General features: G+C 40.7%; 2 protein-coding genes across 2 annotated transcripts in view; one reads left to right on the top strand and one right to left on the bottom strand.

Annotated features, from left to right (window-relative positions):
- UBAC2 (UBA domain containing 2) overlaps positions 1 to 14,646 on the top strand; it is a 75,149-nt gene that overhangs the window by 28,913 nt on the left and 31,590 nt on the right. The window lies entirely within an intron of this gene.
- On the bottom strand, positions 5,934 to 13,492 carry GPR183 (G protein-coupled receptor 183). Its single transcript, XM_028728262.2, has 2 exons — positions 13,370 to 13,492; positions 5,934 to 7,257 (listed from the first exon to the last, which is right to left on the bottom strand). Exon 2 carries the CDS (start codon positions 7,226 to 7,228, stop codon positions 6,146 to 6,148), a length of 1,083 nt encoding a protein of 360 aa, XP_028584095.1. The 5' UTR covers positions 7,229 to 7,257; positions 13,370 to 13,492; the 3' UTR covers positions 5,934 to 6,145.

Raw genomic sequence — 14,646 nt, 5'->3', positions numbered from 1 at the left:
GTTTTTACAATCAAGCAGTGCATACATTTTATTAAATAAATGAATAAAACCAATAAGATCACCTTGCATCCTAGGGTAATTGCCAGAGCCCCGGCATCTGAGCAAGCCCACTTACGTTTGTTTGTTTTTCCACTCCAAGCAGCAACATCAAGGAAGATAAGGGCAAACTTCCTCTTAACTGCAAGGCTCTTTTGAAAGGCACTTGTGTGAGTCCTGCCTATTTTTTGCAGTAAAACTATGATTATTTCCCCTTTTCTTTGTGCAGAGAATGGCTTTCTTGAATTGGTTGTAGACGTAAAACCATGACAGCTGCTCACGGAAATAAGGGAGGTTTTTTTGTCTTAGAAAAGCTTTGACTTCATTCTCTTTTTAAAATTTCGTATAATACTTGCTGATGTATTTTCTTGCCATTGCCTTAGGAGAAATGCTTTTCAAAATGAAAAAGTTCACACAAAATTTGGCAATTGCAACAAGTAGCTGCATGGCAGGACTGGTTCAGCACCTTGAAAAACCTCAATTTCACTTCCAATCAATATTGTCACCACACAAAAAGTGCTTAATGCGGTTAGAAGCAGCAAGGTATAATGAGGTGGCAAATCAAATGAGAAAGGTGTCTTGCCAGCACTACCTTCGCTTCCTTTTCTTGTTTGTTACTGATGGATATCATGTTGTGAAACATTCTTGGGAGGAAGTTTTCGGGCTATTCTGAGAAAGCATTTCAAAACATAAACCGCATGTTGTGTCTCTGCCTTGGTAACTTATATAAGCACATACAGATGTGCGTTGACCTTAATCTATTCGTTTTCTTAAAAAGTTTGCTTAGAGGAAGGTATAGAAATTTCATCAGCTTTGCAATTGAAACATTGGTTTGTTTTTATCCCAGTGGGAATATATATACAAATAACTTTTCCAAAAGTGTGCTGTTTGGGTTGGAGTTTGTACTGCAGGTTATTCTTAAATGTATTTCAAGATAATAGGTTGACTCCAAAGAGTGAGAACTTGCATTTTTTTCTTTCTTCCTAAACACGATTCCATGTCTCAAAATACTTAGAAAAAAGTCAAACTAAACAATAGGTTCCATTGAGGTCACAGACCTAGTTGTACAGATATTGTGAAATCGTATTTCACAATATGTGAGTTCTGCCTACTCACTTTTATAAATCCCAAATGTAGTGTTATGTATAACACAGCTAAAGCTAGAACTAATATGTGTTTGCACATTGTTCTTTAGAGCTCAGAAAAAGACGGAAAAGACCTATAGGGTGCAGTACAAGGGGCCTGTATGGAATTCTGCCACTATCTCTGCCATTATCAGTGTCAGGGACCAACTCTCCAGTGCAGTAGCACAATTGGCTCTTTTGCTGCTGACACTAATATCATGTCTGGTCATGGAAGATATGAGAACCATGGTTTTTTAAGAAGAGGAGCAGGAGAGATGGTGTTCCTGTGCTGGTTTCTCATCTCCTGTATGAGAGAACTTGATTCATGGGATAACACACCAGTAATTACTAGGGCTATGACATTTTCAACTAGATGGCAGATTTTTTTTAAAAAAATGCTTTATTTTTATACAAATAAAAGCTGCATGTGGCAAGGGCATACTTAGAACAGGCATTCCCTCCAGTATAAAAGTGAAGGGAAGATCCCTCTTCTAAGAATATATCTGCAGCACCTAAAGATTTAGGTAACCCAATGAAATCAATCAGATTTTATAAAGGTAAAGGTAAAGGCACCCCTGACCATTAGGTCCAGTCGTGGCCAACTCTGGGGTTGCGGCGCTCATCTCGCTTAGTCAGTCATAATTAACCTCCATTGATTTCAGTGAGTGTGTTAGCTCTAGGTCTGGGTACCACCTTCTTCGTCATAGCCAGATATATTCAGATTCCATACATGAATTTTTCTACAATTCAAAGGATTAACTAGTGACAACACTGATAATTATCATTGCTAATTACCAGCTTGTCTGCAGCATTTTGCTCAATAATCACATTTGAAAATACTGTCAATATCTTCTTGCCTTGTGAGACCACATTTATAAAGGGAAGAGTACCTTTGGCCAGACTTAAGTCACCAGACTTCCTTCCTCTTCATTGCCAAGGATGAAGCCACAATGGGAGATCATGAGATACTGCTCTGAAATGTCAGGACTTTGCAGATAACTTGTGACTCTTTGCAGCATTGACAGTACCCCAGCCTAAATATATGTATGTCTTTTCCAGAGGGTTAATGACAGGCTGATGGCTGAATCTTAAGCTACTGTACATTGCATTTACCATCTCTGTGCAATGGAAGGGACATTGCTGGACAGTAATAGTAATATCTGAAAGTACCTGCAATGAAATATAAAGAGTTTGTCTGCACCAACTAATTTTCATGCCCTTTGTATTTGCAGATACTTAAGTAGCTTGTCCCATTACCCACACATCTCATGATCCTTGATAGCTGGCACTTCTACTTATAGTGTCTCAGCAGGAAAGTTAGTAACTCACCAGATACTAACTGCAGAAAGTTTGGTGCCTGGTTTCTCTTGCTTAAAAGGACAGAATTCTGTATTATCCTTTAGCATAAGCCACCAAGAACATTGCAAAAGGTGGAGAAGAGCTTGTGTCGTGTAGTAATAAAGAGGGTGGGATACAATTGATGGTCCAAATCTCAACTCAGTACAGTGGTACCTCGGGTAAAGTACTTAATTCGTTCCGGAGGTCCGTTCATAACCTGAAACTGTTCTTAACCTGAAGCACCACTTTAGCTAATGGGGCCTCCTGCTGCTGCCGCGCCGCCGGATCACAATTTCTGTTCTCATCCTGAAGCAAAGTTCTTAACCCGAGGAACTATTTCTGGGTTAGCGGAGTCTGTAACCTGAAGCGTATGTAACCTGAAGCGTATGTAACCCAAGGTACCACTGTAATAGCTTCAGTCAAGACACTGTCTCAGTATCAACAGTAATACAGAAGTAATAGAACTGTGTTATCATCCAGGTTTGGTTTTTTTTAATAAATATTATATACTCTCTGCTCTCTGTGTGTATGTTTGTACAAGTTTTTTATGTTGACTATTATGTATTGTTTAATGTACAGATGGGGCACCAGGGGCCCACCAGATGCTGTTAGACTCTAACTCTCTTAACCCCCAGCAAGCATGGGAAGATGGTCAGGGATGATGGGAGTTGCAGTCCAACAGCATCACAAGGGCCATAGTTTCCCCATCCCTGGTTTAATACATACTGTATTGGGTTCATGATGGCGAAACTTCTGGCACTGAGGGAAGACGTTATTTCCCACCTCCTTCTTCCCCCAGTTTCTCCATCTCGTGACCACCTTTGTTCAGCATGCAAGGAGTTGGTCCAACCTAAAGGCTATGATATGGCTAGTGGGTGAGACAGGCAAGTGAGAAGGTGCTGGGCAGGCAGCTGCAAGGAGACCCACCTGAAAGTGGCTCCAGGCTAACTGCTCCATCTCAGCCCACCGTGAGGAACAGTGCTTTAGGGCACCATTCCTCACTAGCTTTACATTAAAGGGTGTTGAGTTAATATGAGCCAGTTCTTTAAGCCTTTATCGTGTAAAACTCTTAGTTTTTTCGGCTTGACTTCAAATTTGCTATTACAACAATGTTTATAATAGGCATATGTGGCATTGGTACCTTTTTGTAGACCCAGCTTTTCTTGCTCTTAGACTAAAAATAAAGCGTCCAGGAAAATAGCAGGAATATAAATAAGTGAAATGAACATAGGTTGGGTATTGCAAGTAGATGGTTTTAATTTGCTTTGACTATATTTGTATATGTTCCTAAAGAATAGATATTGTGTTACATTTCTTCTTCGGACAAATAACAACGTTGCTGATTGCCATGAGTCTCAAACCAATTAACATGTCAAACACGTGATTTTTAGAAGAAGAAAAATACCACCCTTAAAAGTCTAAAAATCAGGCTGTTTTTCATCTGTCACTTCATGCTACCTAGTACTAGGCTCACATGGGAATGCTCCTCTAACTCATTTCTGATGTTTTAAAATCTATCAATCCTTAAATGGAAGGAAGGACACTGCATGAGAACTGGTAGTGGTGTTAACTCCTGTTCTTTTGCTAGCTTGAGCTCTGCCACGGTTCCGCACCTGCACGGGCAGCTGTCACGCGCCACGTGTTCACTGCTTGTTTTACTACAGAGCAACTGCTTTTAGGTACCAGTCCACAACTATTTATAACATCAGGAGGTATCAGAACTCCCACAATGAAACATACCACCTAATTTTCACTTGATATGTCTCTAAAAATACTACAAGTAGCTTGTGCCATCCAAACCTCAAGTTCCAATCACTGTTCCTGCTTCTGGGTTTCATACTTGGGAGAGTTATTGCCTTATAAAACTAGGTACTGCCTTTTACCACAATATCTCTAATTTTATAGACACCTCTTTCGTAACAGCCAGTTTTTAAGCTATTGCTTTACTTTTCCTACTGGAGAGTTTTTCTGGCTGAATTTATAAAATATATGTTTTTGTACATATCTACCCATTCTTCAGTCTCTTATTCCATGAATGACTTCCCTTGCGTGCTTACTAATTTATCATATTTCACCCTTAATCCAAGCAAGGTTATTAAAGATAAAGGTAAAGGGACCCCTGACCATTAGGTCCAGTCGTGGCCGACTCTGGGGTTGCGGCGCTCATCTCGCTTTATTGGCCGAGGGAGCCGGCGTACAGCTTCCGGGTCATGTGGCCAGCATGACTAAGCCACTTCTGGCGAACCAGAGCAGCGCACGGAAACGCCGTTTACCTTCCCGCCAGAGCAGTACCTACCGTATTTTTCGCTCTATAAGACGCACCAGACCACAAGACGCACCTAGTTTTTGGAGGAGAAAAACAAGGGGGGGAAATATTCTGAATCTCAGAAGCCAGAACAGCAAGAGGGATCGCTGTGCAGTGAAAGCAGCAATCCCTCTTGCTGTTCTGGCTTCTGGGATAGCTGCGCAGCCTGCATTCGCTCCATAAGACGCACACACATTTCCCCTTACTTTTTAGGAGGGAAAAAGTGAGTCTTATAGAGCAAAAAATACGGTATTTATCTACTTGCACTTTGACGTGCTTTCGAACTGCTAGGTTAGCAAGGTTATTGGTTTCTGCCAAAACACAGCTGCCTATATGTATGCTTGGGATTTAAAAAAAGCAAGCCCATCGTGATCCAACGACCCCCAGATTCTGAGAAAGGAAAGCACGTAGGTACAAAAACACAAACAAAAAGTCCCAGGATCAGGATGCAAAAGAACTCACTAATGGAAAACAAAACAGTATGAAAAGTAAACCAGAAGAATTGCAACAAAGGGTTTTTAGGATGCAGATGTTCCTGATGGTGGATAGCAACCCCTCCCTCCTTCCTCTTGTACAACATGCTATTTTCTTCTTTGTTTTTTAGAAGCTAAGAGACAGGGTGTTTTTTTGCTTAAATCAGTGACTGGCTTCCTACTGAACAGAAGTGCCATTCTTAGCCGCACCCTGCATCTGACCTCCTCCCTATCTTGGTTGCTTACCATCTGCCCAGCTGTGGTAGTTTCATACTCTACTGTTTGCCAGCATACTGCATATTCTTGGAGATGTATTATGTGAGCCACATGGTAGATTGGAAAGTCACACTGGTAGATTAGGCAAATCACCCCCTTCTTGTGACAGGAGGCTTTTATATATAAACAATGATTTTATATAGTTCATTACCTATGAAAAAGCAAAGATGATTACATGCTCCCTTCCAGGTATATCCCTTGTGCCAGTCATAGGTGTTAAGGGTGAATGAGCTGGAGTTAAACATTCAGTTTAATTTTATCTTGCTTCTCTGTCTAAGTCCTAAATCACAAAGCGATTCACTCTCCTGCCTGGGCTCCTGAGATTCAGAAAAAGAAATATACATAACTGCACCCCATGATAAAGCAACAGGGACAAACAAAGACACGAAACCAAATTTCAAAAGCAAATACAATGCCAGTTTTTCTCTTTCTTGTGGCTACATGTGCTACATCACCACTCCAATCCACGCCACTCCTGGAAGAATAAAAATATTGGCTCCTTTAAAAAAAAAGAAATAGTTCGTGGTTTTTACTGTTACCAATGTTTTCTGAAATAGAAACTCTGTAAGCACGTTTCAAATGTTAATTTGTGTTCACCTTTTCCCATTTAGAGATGTTGAAAGGGGAGACAGCTGTGTGTCTCCTATATCACGAGAGCTTTCCTCAGGAGCTGTTTTGACAGCGCTCGATAGTGATACGCTTCCTTGGCGTCTCAATATTTTCATGATTGTTCTTTTGTATCCTCTACATGCAAAGAAATAGATAAAAGGATCCAAGCAGCAGTTTAAATTCATCAGGAAAACAGTGTAATGGAGGGTCTTTTGGAAGATCTGCCGACTGCTGCACGGAATGATATCTTTAAGCACAATCTTCTTAATCATGTATACAATAATGGCAACATGATACGGAGTAAGACAGATGACAAAGACAACGATGATGAAAATAATTGTATTAAAAGCCTTCTTGTTGGTTCCGGACTTTTCAGCTAGCGGGTTTTCTCTTGCAATATGGCAGAGTTTGCAACTAATTTTAGAGTAACAGACTAGTATAATCCCAAGGGGGAATGCATATCCCAGAAGGCAGGCTCCGAGAAGTATCCAAGGGAGGTTTGCAATTCGTTCAAAGTTTGGGTATTCCATGCATGTTATTCTTTCTCCTTCCTCGTACGACATTTTTTGTAAAAGCAATGGAACGGTTTGGGCAAGTACAAGACACCACACAAAGCAACAGATATACGTGGCACATTTAACCCTTCTGATCTTTGTGCGTAAAGGATGAACCACGGCGACAAACCTGTCAATGCTCAGGCACGTCATGAAGTTCACAGCGGCATAAATGTTGATGTAAAAGACAAGGGCTGAGAGTCTGCAGAGTGCTTCTCCAAATGGCCAGTGAAAGCCCAGTGCGTAGTATGCTATTCTTCCAGGCAACGCCGTAGTGAAAAGAATGTCTGATACAACAAGATTCGTTGAGTAAATAGTAGTAGAATTCATCTTCTTTCTGTTCTTAACGATTACAGCCAAAGCAAGTGCGTTTCCAAGCATTCCGATTAAGAAAATAACACTGTAGAACATCGGCAACAGGATATGTGCCGTATCGCTGTGCTCATATAGGTCGCAAGTTGAATTATTAGTCTGATTGGCTGTCGAGGCAGCGGTGGCCCAGGCTGTTGCCATAGCTGATATATCCAGGAAATTTAGGAGACCTAGAAAAACAGAAGAAAGGGGGTGGGGGGTGTTGTGTTTAATATAGGCAATCATATTTTTCATTGCAAGTGGTCAATAGGTTAGCCTTGTGTAAAAGCAAGTAGTTAAATTAGTAGTTAAATTATTTCTTCTTCTTCTTCTTCTTCTTCTTCTTCTTCTTCTTCTTCTTCTTCTTCTTTAAAAAAATATAATTCCAACTCTTTAAGTTTGGATTTCAAAACAGCAATCTATAGAAGATCAGAAGTTTGAAATGAGATAAAGCAAGTTAATAACTTGAAAGGAAGGGCCAAAAGCCATGCCTCTGGTTTCTTCGGGATTAACCTAAATGCTCACTAGCAGTATTAATAAATGGATAAATCTGCTTTCTGAAACTGACACCATGACACTAGACTTGGAACAGTATGACAGAACGAACTTTCTGTCTCAAAGGATTGTTGGCAGACCAGGTCAACTAAATCCTTGCCATGCTGCAAAATACACTGTCAAATCTTCTGATATGGCTATTTTTTTTCACCCTGTGAAATATTGCCCATACTCTCCCTGGGAATGGAAATTCCAAAGACCACCCATCCCAATGGCCTGCTGTCTCTGGTAACTACCTGACTAACTTCTGCCTGTAATCCTCACATCAGTCTTAAGAACGGAAGCAGTTGTGTGCTATTAAAGGGAAAGTGATAAGCAAACAGAGGTGAGAGCTCAAAGGCCAGGGAAGCAGCCAATAATATATTTATTTATTTATTTATTTATTTATTCATTTACTTTTTTAAAAAAAACAAAAGCAGTCAAAGCTTTGACTGCAGCTTTCTAGCATTTTAGAAGTAGGTCCTGAAGATTTACTTTTCCAAAAACGAGTACAGTATTTTGTGTCTGAACTTCTTTCATGTGAATTGAACCTTTGCATTGTTTAAAGAGTTTCTATCCTCTCCCCAAACACCTCCAACATGCTCAGAATCACTTCTTCACACCCATGCACACCCTTTGTTTCATGGTGTGTCGAAGGGGGAAATAAGTTTGTGATATTATTTTATGATTGCACGCCCATTAAGAACCCTCCCCCCGCCCCGGTACACAAACCCACCTCTCACTTTCAGCACAGTAGCTCCTTATTTACCAAATGAAACTTTGCACGTACATACTACTTCATAAACCTTTTCACTACTCCATCAATTTTTCCATCCTGCATGGCTATGGTTGTATGAGGGGAAAGAAATGAAGTCTAGGTTCATTCATCTACACTCCGCAGTGGTTAGAAAGTTTACAATGGTTGGTTGTGGCAGCAGAAGTGGTTGTGTGGCTTTCAGCTCCCAAACTTACATGGAGTTTCACTCTGCTCAGTCTAGTGTGTTGTATAGTTAGCAACCCTCAGCCACACAGATTGCTTCACGACTGTCTTACAAAGCTGTCTTGCGGCACAGTTAATAAAAACAGGACATTAGTTCAGTTTGTAGTAACATTATTTCTGCACCTCACTAGCTGTCTTGGATGATGAGGGTATATTCTTCGATTTGTAGTATATCTGCAGCAGCAGCAACTTAGAGCTCAGTCCATAGTGTGTTTATTGAGAATAACGTTTTGTGCAAGTACAAAAACTAACCTAGCTTGGGGAGGGCGGGGGGGGGGAGACAACAGATGTAGAAAAGAGGAAGGAAGAGACTTTGCTGGCACAACTCCTAATGATTTTTTGTTTCAAGTGCAAGGGAGCTTTTAATAGGAGACATGAATAGATAGAACTGCTCCTCCCAACTTCTGTGTATTTCACAACATTATTTATATGTGATTCCTAATTTTGGGGTTTCTAATAGTTGCAATGTTAACAGCAGTTTGCTTCAAATGTTTTTGAATTTGTTGTACTTATAGAAATAGCAGTGCCCTGAGCTAACCAGGGGCTTTATGTGCTGAGAAGCTAGCATCTGTATTTGTATCCCTAGACAGAAATGCATGAAAATAGGAGCTATAGATGTGATCCCCCTATCTCACAGCCAGCACAACATTTGCAAAGCTCTTTAAAGGAAGCTGGAATCCTGCTGATTATCTATTTTGATGGGCTATAGGAATTGGTGGGCTGAAACGCTCCTCCATTTCAATAATTTCTGCATGGTTATAGTTGTGTATGGAAGATGTATTGGACAGTGAGAACTCCATAAATAGGCTGGGTTATTTGAACAGGACAAAGTTAAGTATGCACTTGATTAAACTGTGAAAAGTCCCCCTCCATCCCTCTTCTCACTCTGTGGCTGATTGGTGCAATTCTAGCCTTCTTTAAGGGTTGTTGTTGCACACACACACACAATGTCAAACCAGAGCTCACAACTGCAAAATAAAGAAGATTTTGTAACATTTTAGTATGTTTTTATGCTTAAGTATACCGGTTCTGTTACATATTCTGTTCAAACTCAATACATTAATCAAATGTCCTTTTCCAGATTTTTGTGTCCGGAAAAGAATTGCGATAGATAAAAAATAAGCTTTGTAAATTTATCTAGTTCATAAAGAAGAAAGCCTGTCAAAATATCAAGAGAGGATGAGTGAAGTAAATGCAGGTGTCCATACACAAAATGATACTGAATTATTGCCAATGTGAGGTTAGGATGACCAGTATCTAATGGGGACATAGCATATGGATATAGTTGTGTGCAGTTTTGAAATGTGATTGCCTGTGAAAAGTGAAAAACTCTTAGTGTCATATCTATTAATGTCTTGAATGGCAGAGAACCGTAGAGATGTCAAAATGAGTTGCTGAATGCATTTAACATACATTCTGCAGTGATACAAACCAGCATGTATATAACCTTTTACTCTAATGAAGTGGTTAAAAGATACACAACCATAACCCTCAACTTGTCAGATTTGGTACATTAAAATAAGATTTAACTGTCAAATATACATAAAGTGCAATGATCATTATCACAGTGAAAGCAATGACAAAACTTTTTGAAAGTGTATGCTTTGCAGTTGTTCTTAAATAAAAAGTCTGAGGCTGCAATCGTATGCACATTTATCTTAATGAGTGCCGCTGAATACAGTGGAACTGAGTTTTGAATATAAATATAAGAGTGTACTGTTATTTTGAGGGGGGGAATCAAACTTACTGTGGGATAAAATAGATATGAGAAAATGCATTGTGAATATTACTTTTCTGCCCTACTTAAAAAGCCAAAGTATATTACAAGGTCACTGTTCATTTAACATAAACAACAATGTTGTGTATGGAGTGAGATCCAATGTTGTGTATGGAGTGAGATCCAATGTTGTGTGAGCGTACACACATAACAGAGCTTCTCTTCCCTTCCCTTCCCCCTATAGCCCACTGTGTGTGCCAAAAATCTGCTCCAGAGGGTCAGGTGACACACAGGGGAACCACGTGGTGAGATTCCTGCATATCAGGGGGTTGGACTAGATGACGCTCAAGGTCCCTTCCAGGTCTACAATTCTATGATTCTAAGAGAAACCAGGGATCCTGTTGTTCCACTAGCTTCCGTTGCATGAGTGGGCAGGCAGCTTGGATGTTATCCGAGGACTGAAGCCCCCTGTCAATGCTTACTTGGAAGTAAGCTCCAGTGGGCGCAGTGTCTGTATAAATGTGGACAGGTTTGTATCATTTGGGGACAATGCTATGCATACCTCTTTGGGAGTAAATCTAATCAGTGGGGGGTAAGAACAAAAGAGGAGCCGTGCTGATCAGAACAGGTAGCTTAAAAAAATAGTTAAAGGACCTCTGGATGGTTAAGTTGGCAGGGGGTTGGACTCGATGGCCCTTGTGGTCTATTCCAATTCTATGATTCTAAGTTGCTGTTGCTGCTCTTGTGAGTGCTAGGAAGACCGCTCCCTCTCCAGCCAACTCCATCAGGCCTAGGGGGCGGGGCCTGCACTCACCACCACAGCTTAAGAGGCCTGAGACTGGGAGTGGCCGCCGGGACCACATAACACCAGTCCTGAGAGATCTGCATTGGCTCCCAGTACGTTTCCGAGCAGAATTCAAAGTGTTGGTGCTGACCTTTAAAGCCCTAAATGGCCTCGGTCATGTATACCTGAAGGAGCGTCTCCACCCCATCGTTCAGCCCGGACACTGAGATCCAGCGCCGAGGGCCTTCTGGCAGTTCCCTCATTGCGAGAAGTGAGGTTCCAGGGAACTAGACAGAGGGCCTTCTCGGTAGTGGCGCCCACCCTGTGGAACACCCTCCCTTCCGATGTGAAGGAAATTAGCAGTTATTCTATCTTTAAAAGACATCTGAAGGCAGCCCTGTTTAGGGAAGTTTTTAATGCTGTATTGTTTTTAACACTTGATTGGGAGCCGCCCAGAGTGGCTGGGGAAACTCAGTCAAATGGGCGGGGTATAAATAATAAATTATTATTATTATATTAAGTCCAGTCAAAGGCTATTATGGAGTTGCAGTGCTCATATTGCTTTTCAGGCTGAGGGAGCTGGCGTTTGTCCACAAACAGCTTTCCAGGGTCGCGTAGCCAGCATGACTAAACCGCTTCTGGTGCAACGGGACACCATGACGAGTGCCAGAGCGCACAGAGACGCTGTTTACCTTCCCAGCCACAGCTATTTATCTACTCGCGCTGGCATGCTTTCAAACTGCTAGGTTGGCCGAAGCTGGGACAGAACAGTGGTGGGAGCTCATGCTGTTGTGCAGATTTGAACCGCCAACCTTCTGGTTGGCAAGCCCAAGAGGCTCAGTGGTTTAGACCACAGTGCCATGCACATCCCTCTGTGATCAGAACAAAGCCCATCTTGTTTGGCATCCTTTACTCATAGTGGCCAAGCAGATGTTTATAGGAAGCCCAAAAGCAGGACACGAGTCCAACAGCACTTTCTCCATTTATGTTCACCTGCAACTGGTATTCACAGGTATACCATTTCCATTACTTGAGATAGCACTCCACCATCATGAATAGGCTAGCCTTATCTTCCACAAAATCGTCTAAGTCCCTTCTAAAGTCATTGTGTGGCACCCATCACAACATGTCAGCAAATTCTGTTTTCTCATGTGCTGTGTGAAGAAACACTTCTTTTTGTGTCTCCCGAAATTTCCAGCTTCATTGGGTGACTCTGAGTTCTAGTAGTAGAAGAGAACGAGGAAAAAGTCTCTCTGCCTACTTTTCCACACTGTGTAGTATTTTTCACACCTCTGTATGTCCCTTCTTGATTGCCTTTTTTTCTAATCTAAAAAGCACCAGATATTGTAAAACATGCATAGGGCTGGACTACTTTAGAACAATTTTCCCAGGGAAGACATTTTAATGCATCCTAAAAATAAAAAGTTTTAAAGAAAAAATCCATTTTTAAAAGGGAACTGTAAAGTCATTATCGCATTCTTTAAACATGAATAGTGATTAAACTAGTTTGTAAATAACAGCTTAATATTACTTCATATCCTATAAGTACCTATCCTTTATTCTTTAAAAACTTGTACTGAACTAGTTGTTTTTTTCTAGTACTCTTTTAATATAAGGCTTAATTCCCGGTTCTAACTCCCACCCCAATACCTATATTAAAAACATTAACAATGTTGCAATTGAAATTAAAGTTATTTGTATTCCTGCAACAGATGTTAACTACAGTCCTACTACTACATGCTTCTTATTTTTCAACTTATAGAAACATTTTAGCAAGAAAAGCAAACTCTTTACAAATTAAATTTACCCTCCCCTCGACTTCCCTCTGCTCCTTTCTGCAGTTATTTCTTTCATATCTTTTTGTTACTGCATATCTAATTCAAATATATTTATAAATTTTCCTTTATCATCCCCTTAGTTATCTCTTACTGCACGTGTTTATGTCAATCCCGCCAATGTTTTAACTTGTTTACAATATGTCCTGAAATAATCAATAAATTTCCCCCCATTTAAAAAAGTCTCTCTTCTTGATTTCTTATTCTTCTGAGAGGCTCTCCATCCCTACATATTCCCTTAAGTTTAATTGCCAATTTGCTCTGCTACATCCTTCTATGAACATTGCTGTATCATAAATATTCTCCACAAATTGCTTCTCTCTCCTGTCTAAAGAAGTGCCTGCTTCATAGTCACATCAGAAAATTTGACTCCCACAGCAGTTTAAATGCCTTATTTTGAAAAAGAACGGAACATAGTATTCCCTCTACTCACTTTATCAGTAGTTTGTTAAGTCCTCTGTTAAGTCCTCTGTGTGGTGCTTGCACTTGCTACACATTTCAGATGCAACTGTTTCCCCTTTGCGTGTTGTTCTTACGAGTGATTAGGTCAGACTACCCTTTTAAGGAGTTGATGGCATTTCCCCTCCCTATGGCTGAAGTATACCTAAAAAAACAGTATGGGAAGTGACAGCATCTATTCACCTCATGTTTTTCATGCTTCGTCTCCCCTCCCCCCCCTCCCAAGAGTGTTAACGGCATTTAAAAAAGAAACCGACAGATCGTGGCTTTCATAGACCAAACCTTACTTCATCAGTTCCCCTCCAAAAAAGAAAGTCAGAAAAGCAGAGGGGAAAGTTAAAATTGCTAGATATGATATCTACCGTAAGATGAAGGCGTTTATATTTTAGCCTGATGGGCTATGGTGTGGATGCTCAGCGCTGTTGCAGATATCATAATCTCAGCACAAGTGGTTCTTGAAACCAAGGTCCAGACTTCATATCATGGTGGCAGCAAGGCATCGTACTTTTCCGGGTATAAGACAAGGATTTTTTTTACTGTGGCAAGGCCTTTTTTTGATTGGGTGTTGCAGCGGCATTTGGGCAGGCGATAGGCAGTAGCTGGCGGTGAACGGACAGCCGTTTGGTGGTTTCTTTGTTGCGTAAGTGATTCCCCCCTCAAAAAAAGCTCAAAACCTCTGGACAATCTCCCCCCATTTTCTAAATGTTGAGTCCCCCAAAATACATGGGGCCGTGTTCTCATTCAAATATAAAATAGGAATGAGAGTGTGATCTTCCTTTAGCAGTAAGAGAACACCTAGGGCAAGCAAGGGCACCCATCCACAAATAAAATCTAATTAGCTAGACAAGAAAGCCACTCAAAACAGAACCTGCCACACTAAAAAGGGAAGAACTGTGACGTCTACTTGACATTTAGCCATGTTTTGTTTACCTAGAAACAAGTATCAGGTTTTGGTGAAAAGTGAGGTTTTGTGGGGTAGATAGGTTTTGTATATCATGGTCTGACGTAAAGAACTTAAAGCACCTCGTGGGTTTCTGTGACAAAAATTGGAAAATGTTTTGAAAGGGCAGTGGTGCTGTATTCTGTATCGTCTGTTTTGTGGGGTTTTCAGGACCTCCCCGACTTAAAAAAGAAGAAGTTGTGTTACATAATGAATGGGATGATACAAGCCTAAACTAAAAAGCAGTCATTCCATAGGAAATTACCTGGGGTATCTATGTATGTCAATTCCCTGAAGCATCTCTTGATTTT

This window comes from Podarcis muralis, chromosome 4 (genome assembly GCF_964188315.1).
Source record: "Podarcis muralis chromosome 4, rPodMur119.hap1.1, whole genome shotgun sequence".
Taxonomy (NCBI): Eukaryota; Metazoa; Chordata; class Lepidosauria; order Squamata; family Lacertidae; genus Podarcis; species Podarcis muralis.
This window is presented reverse-complemented; position numbering and strand designations above follow the sequence as displayed.

Coding starts and splice junctions, on each gene's coding strand:
- GPR183 (XM_028728262.2), bottom strand. CDS start 7,228: ATGGCAACAGCCTGGGCCACCGCTGCCTCGACAGCCAATCAGACTAAT.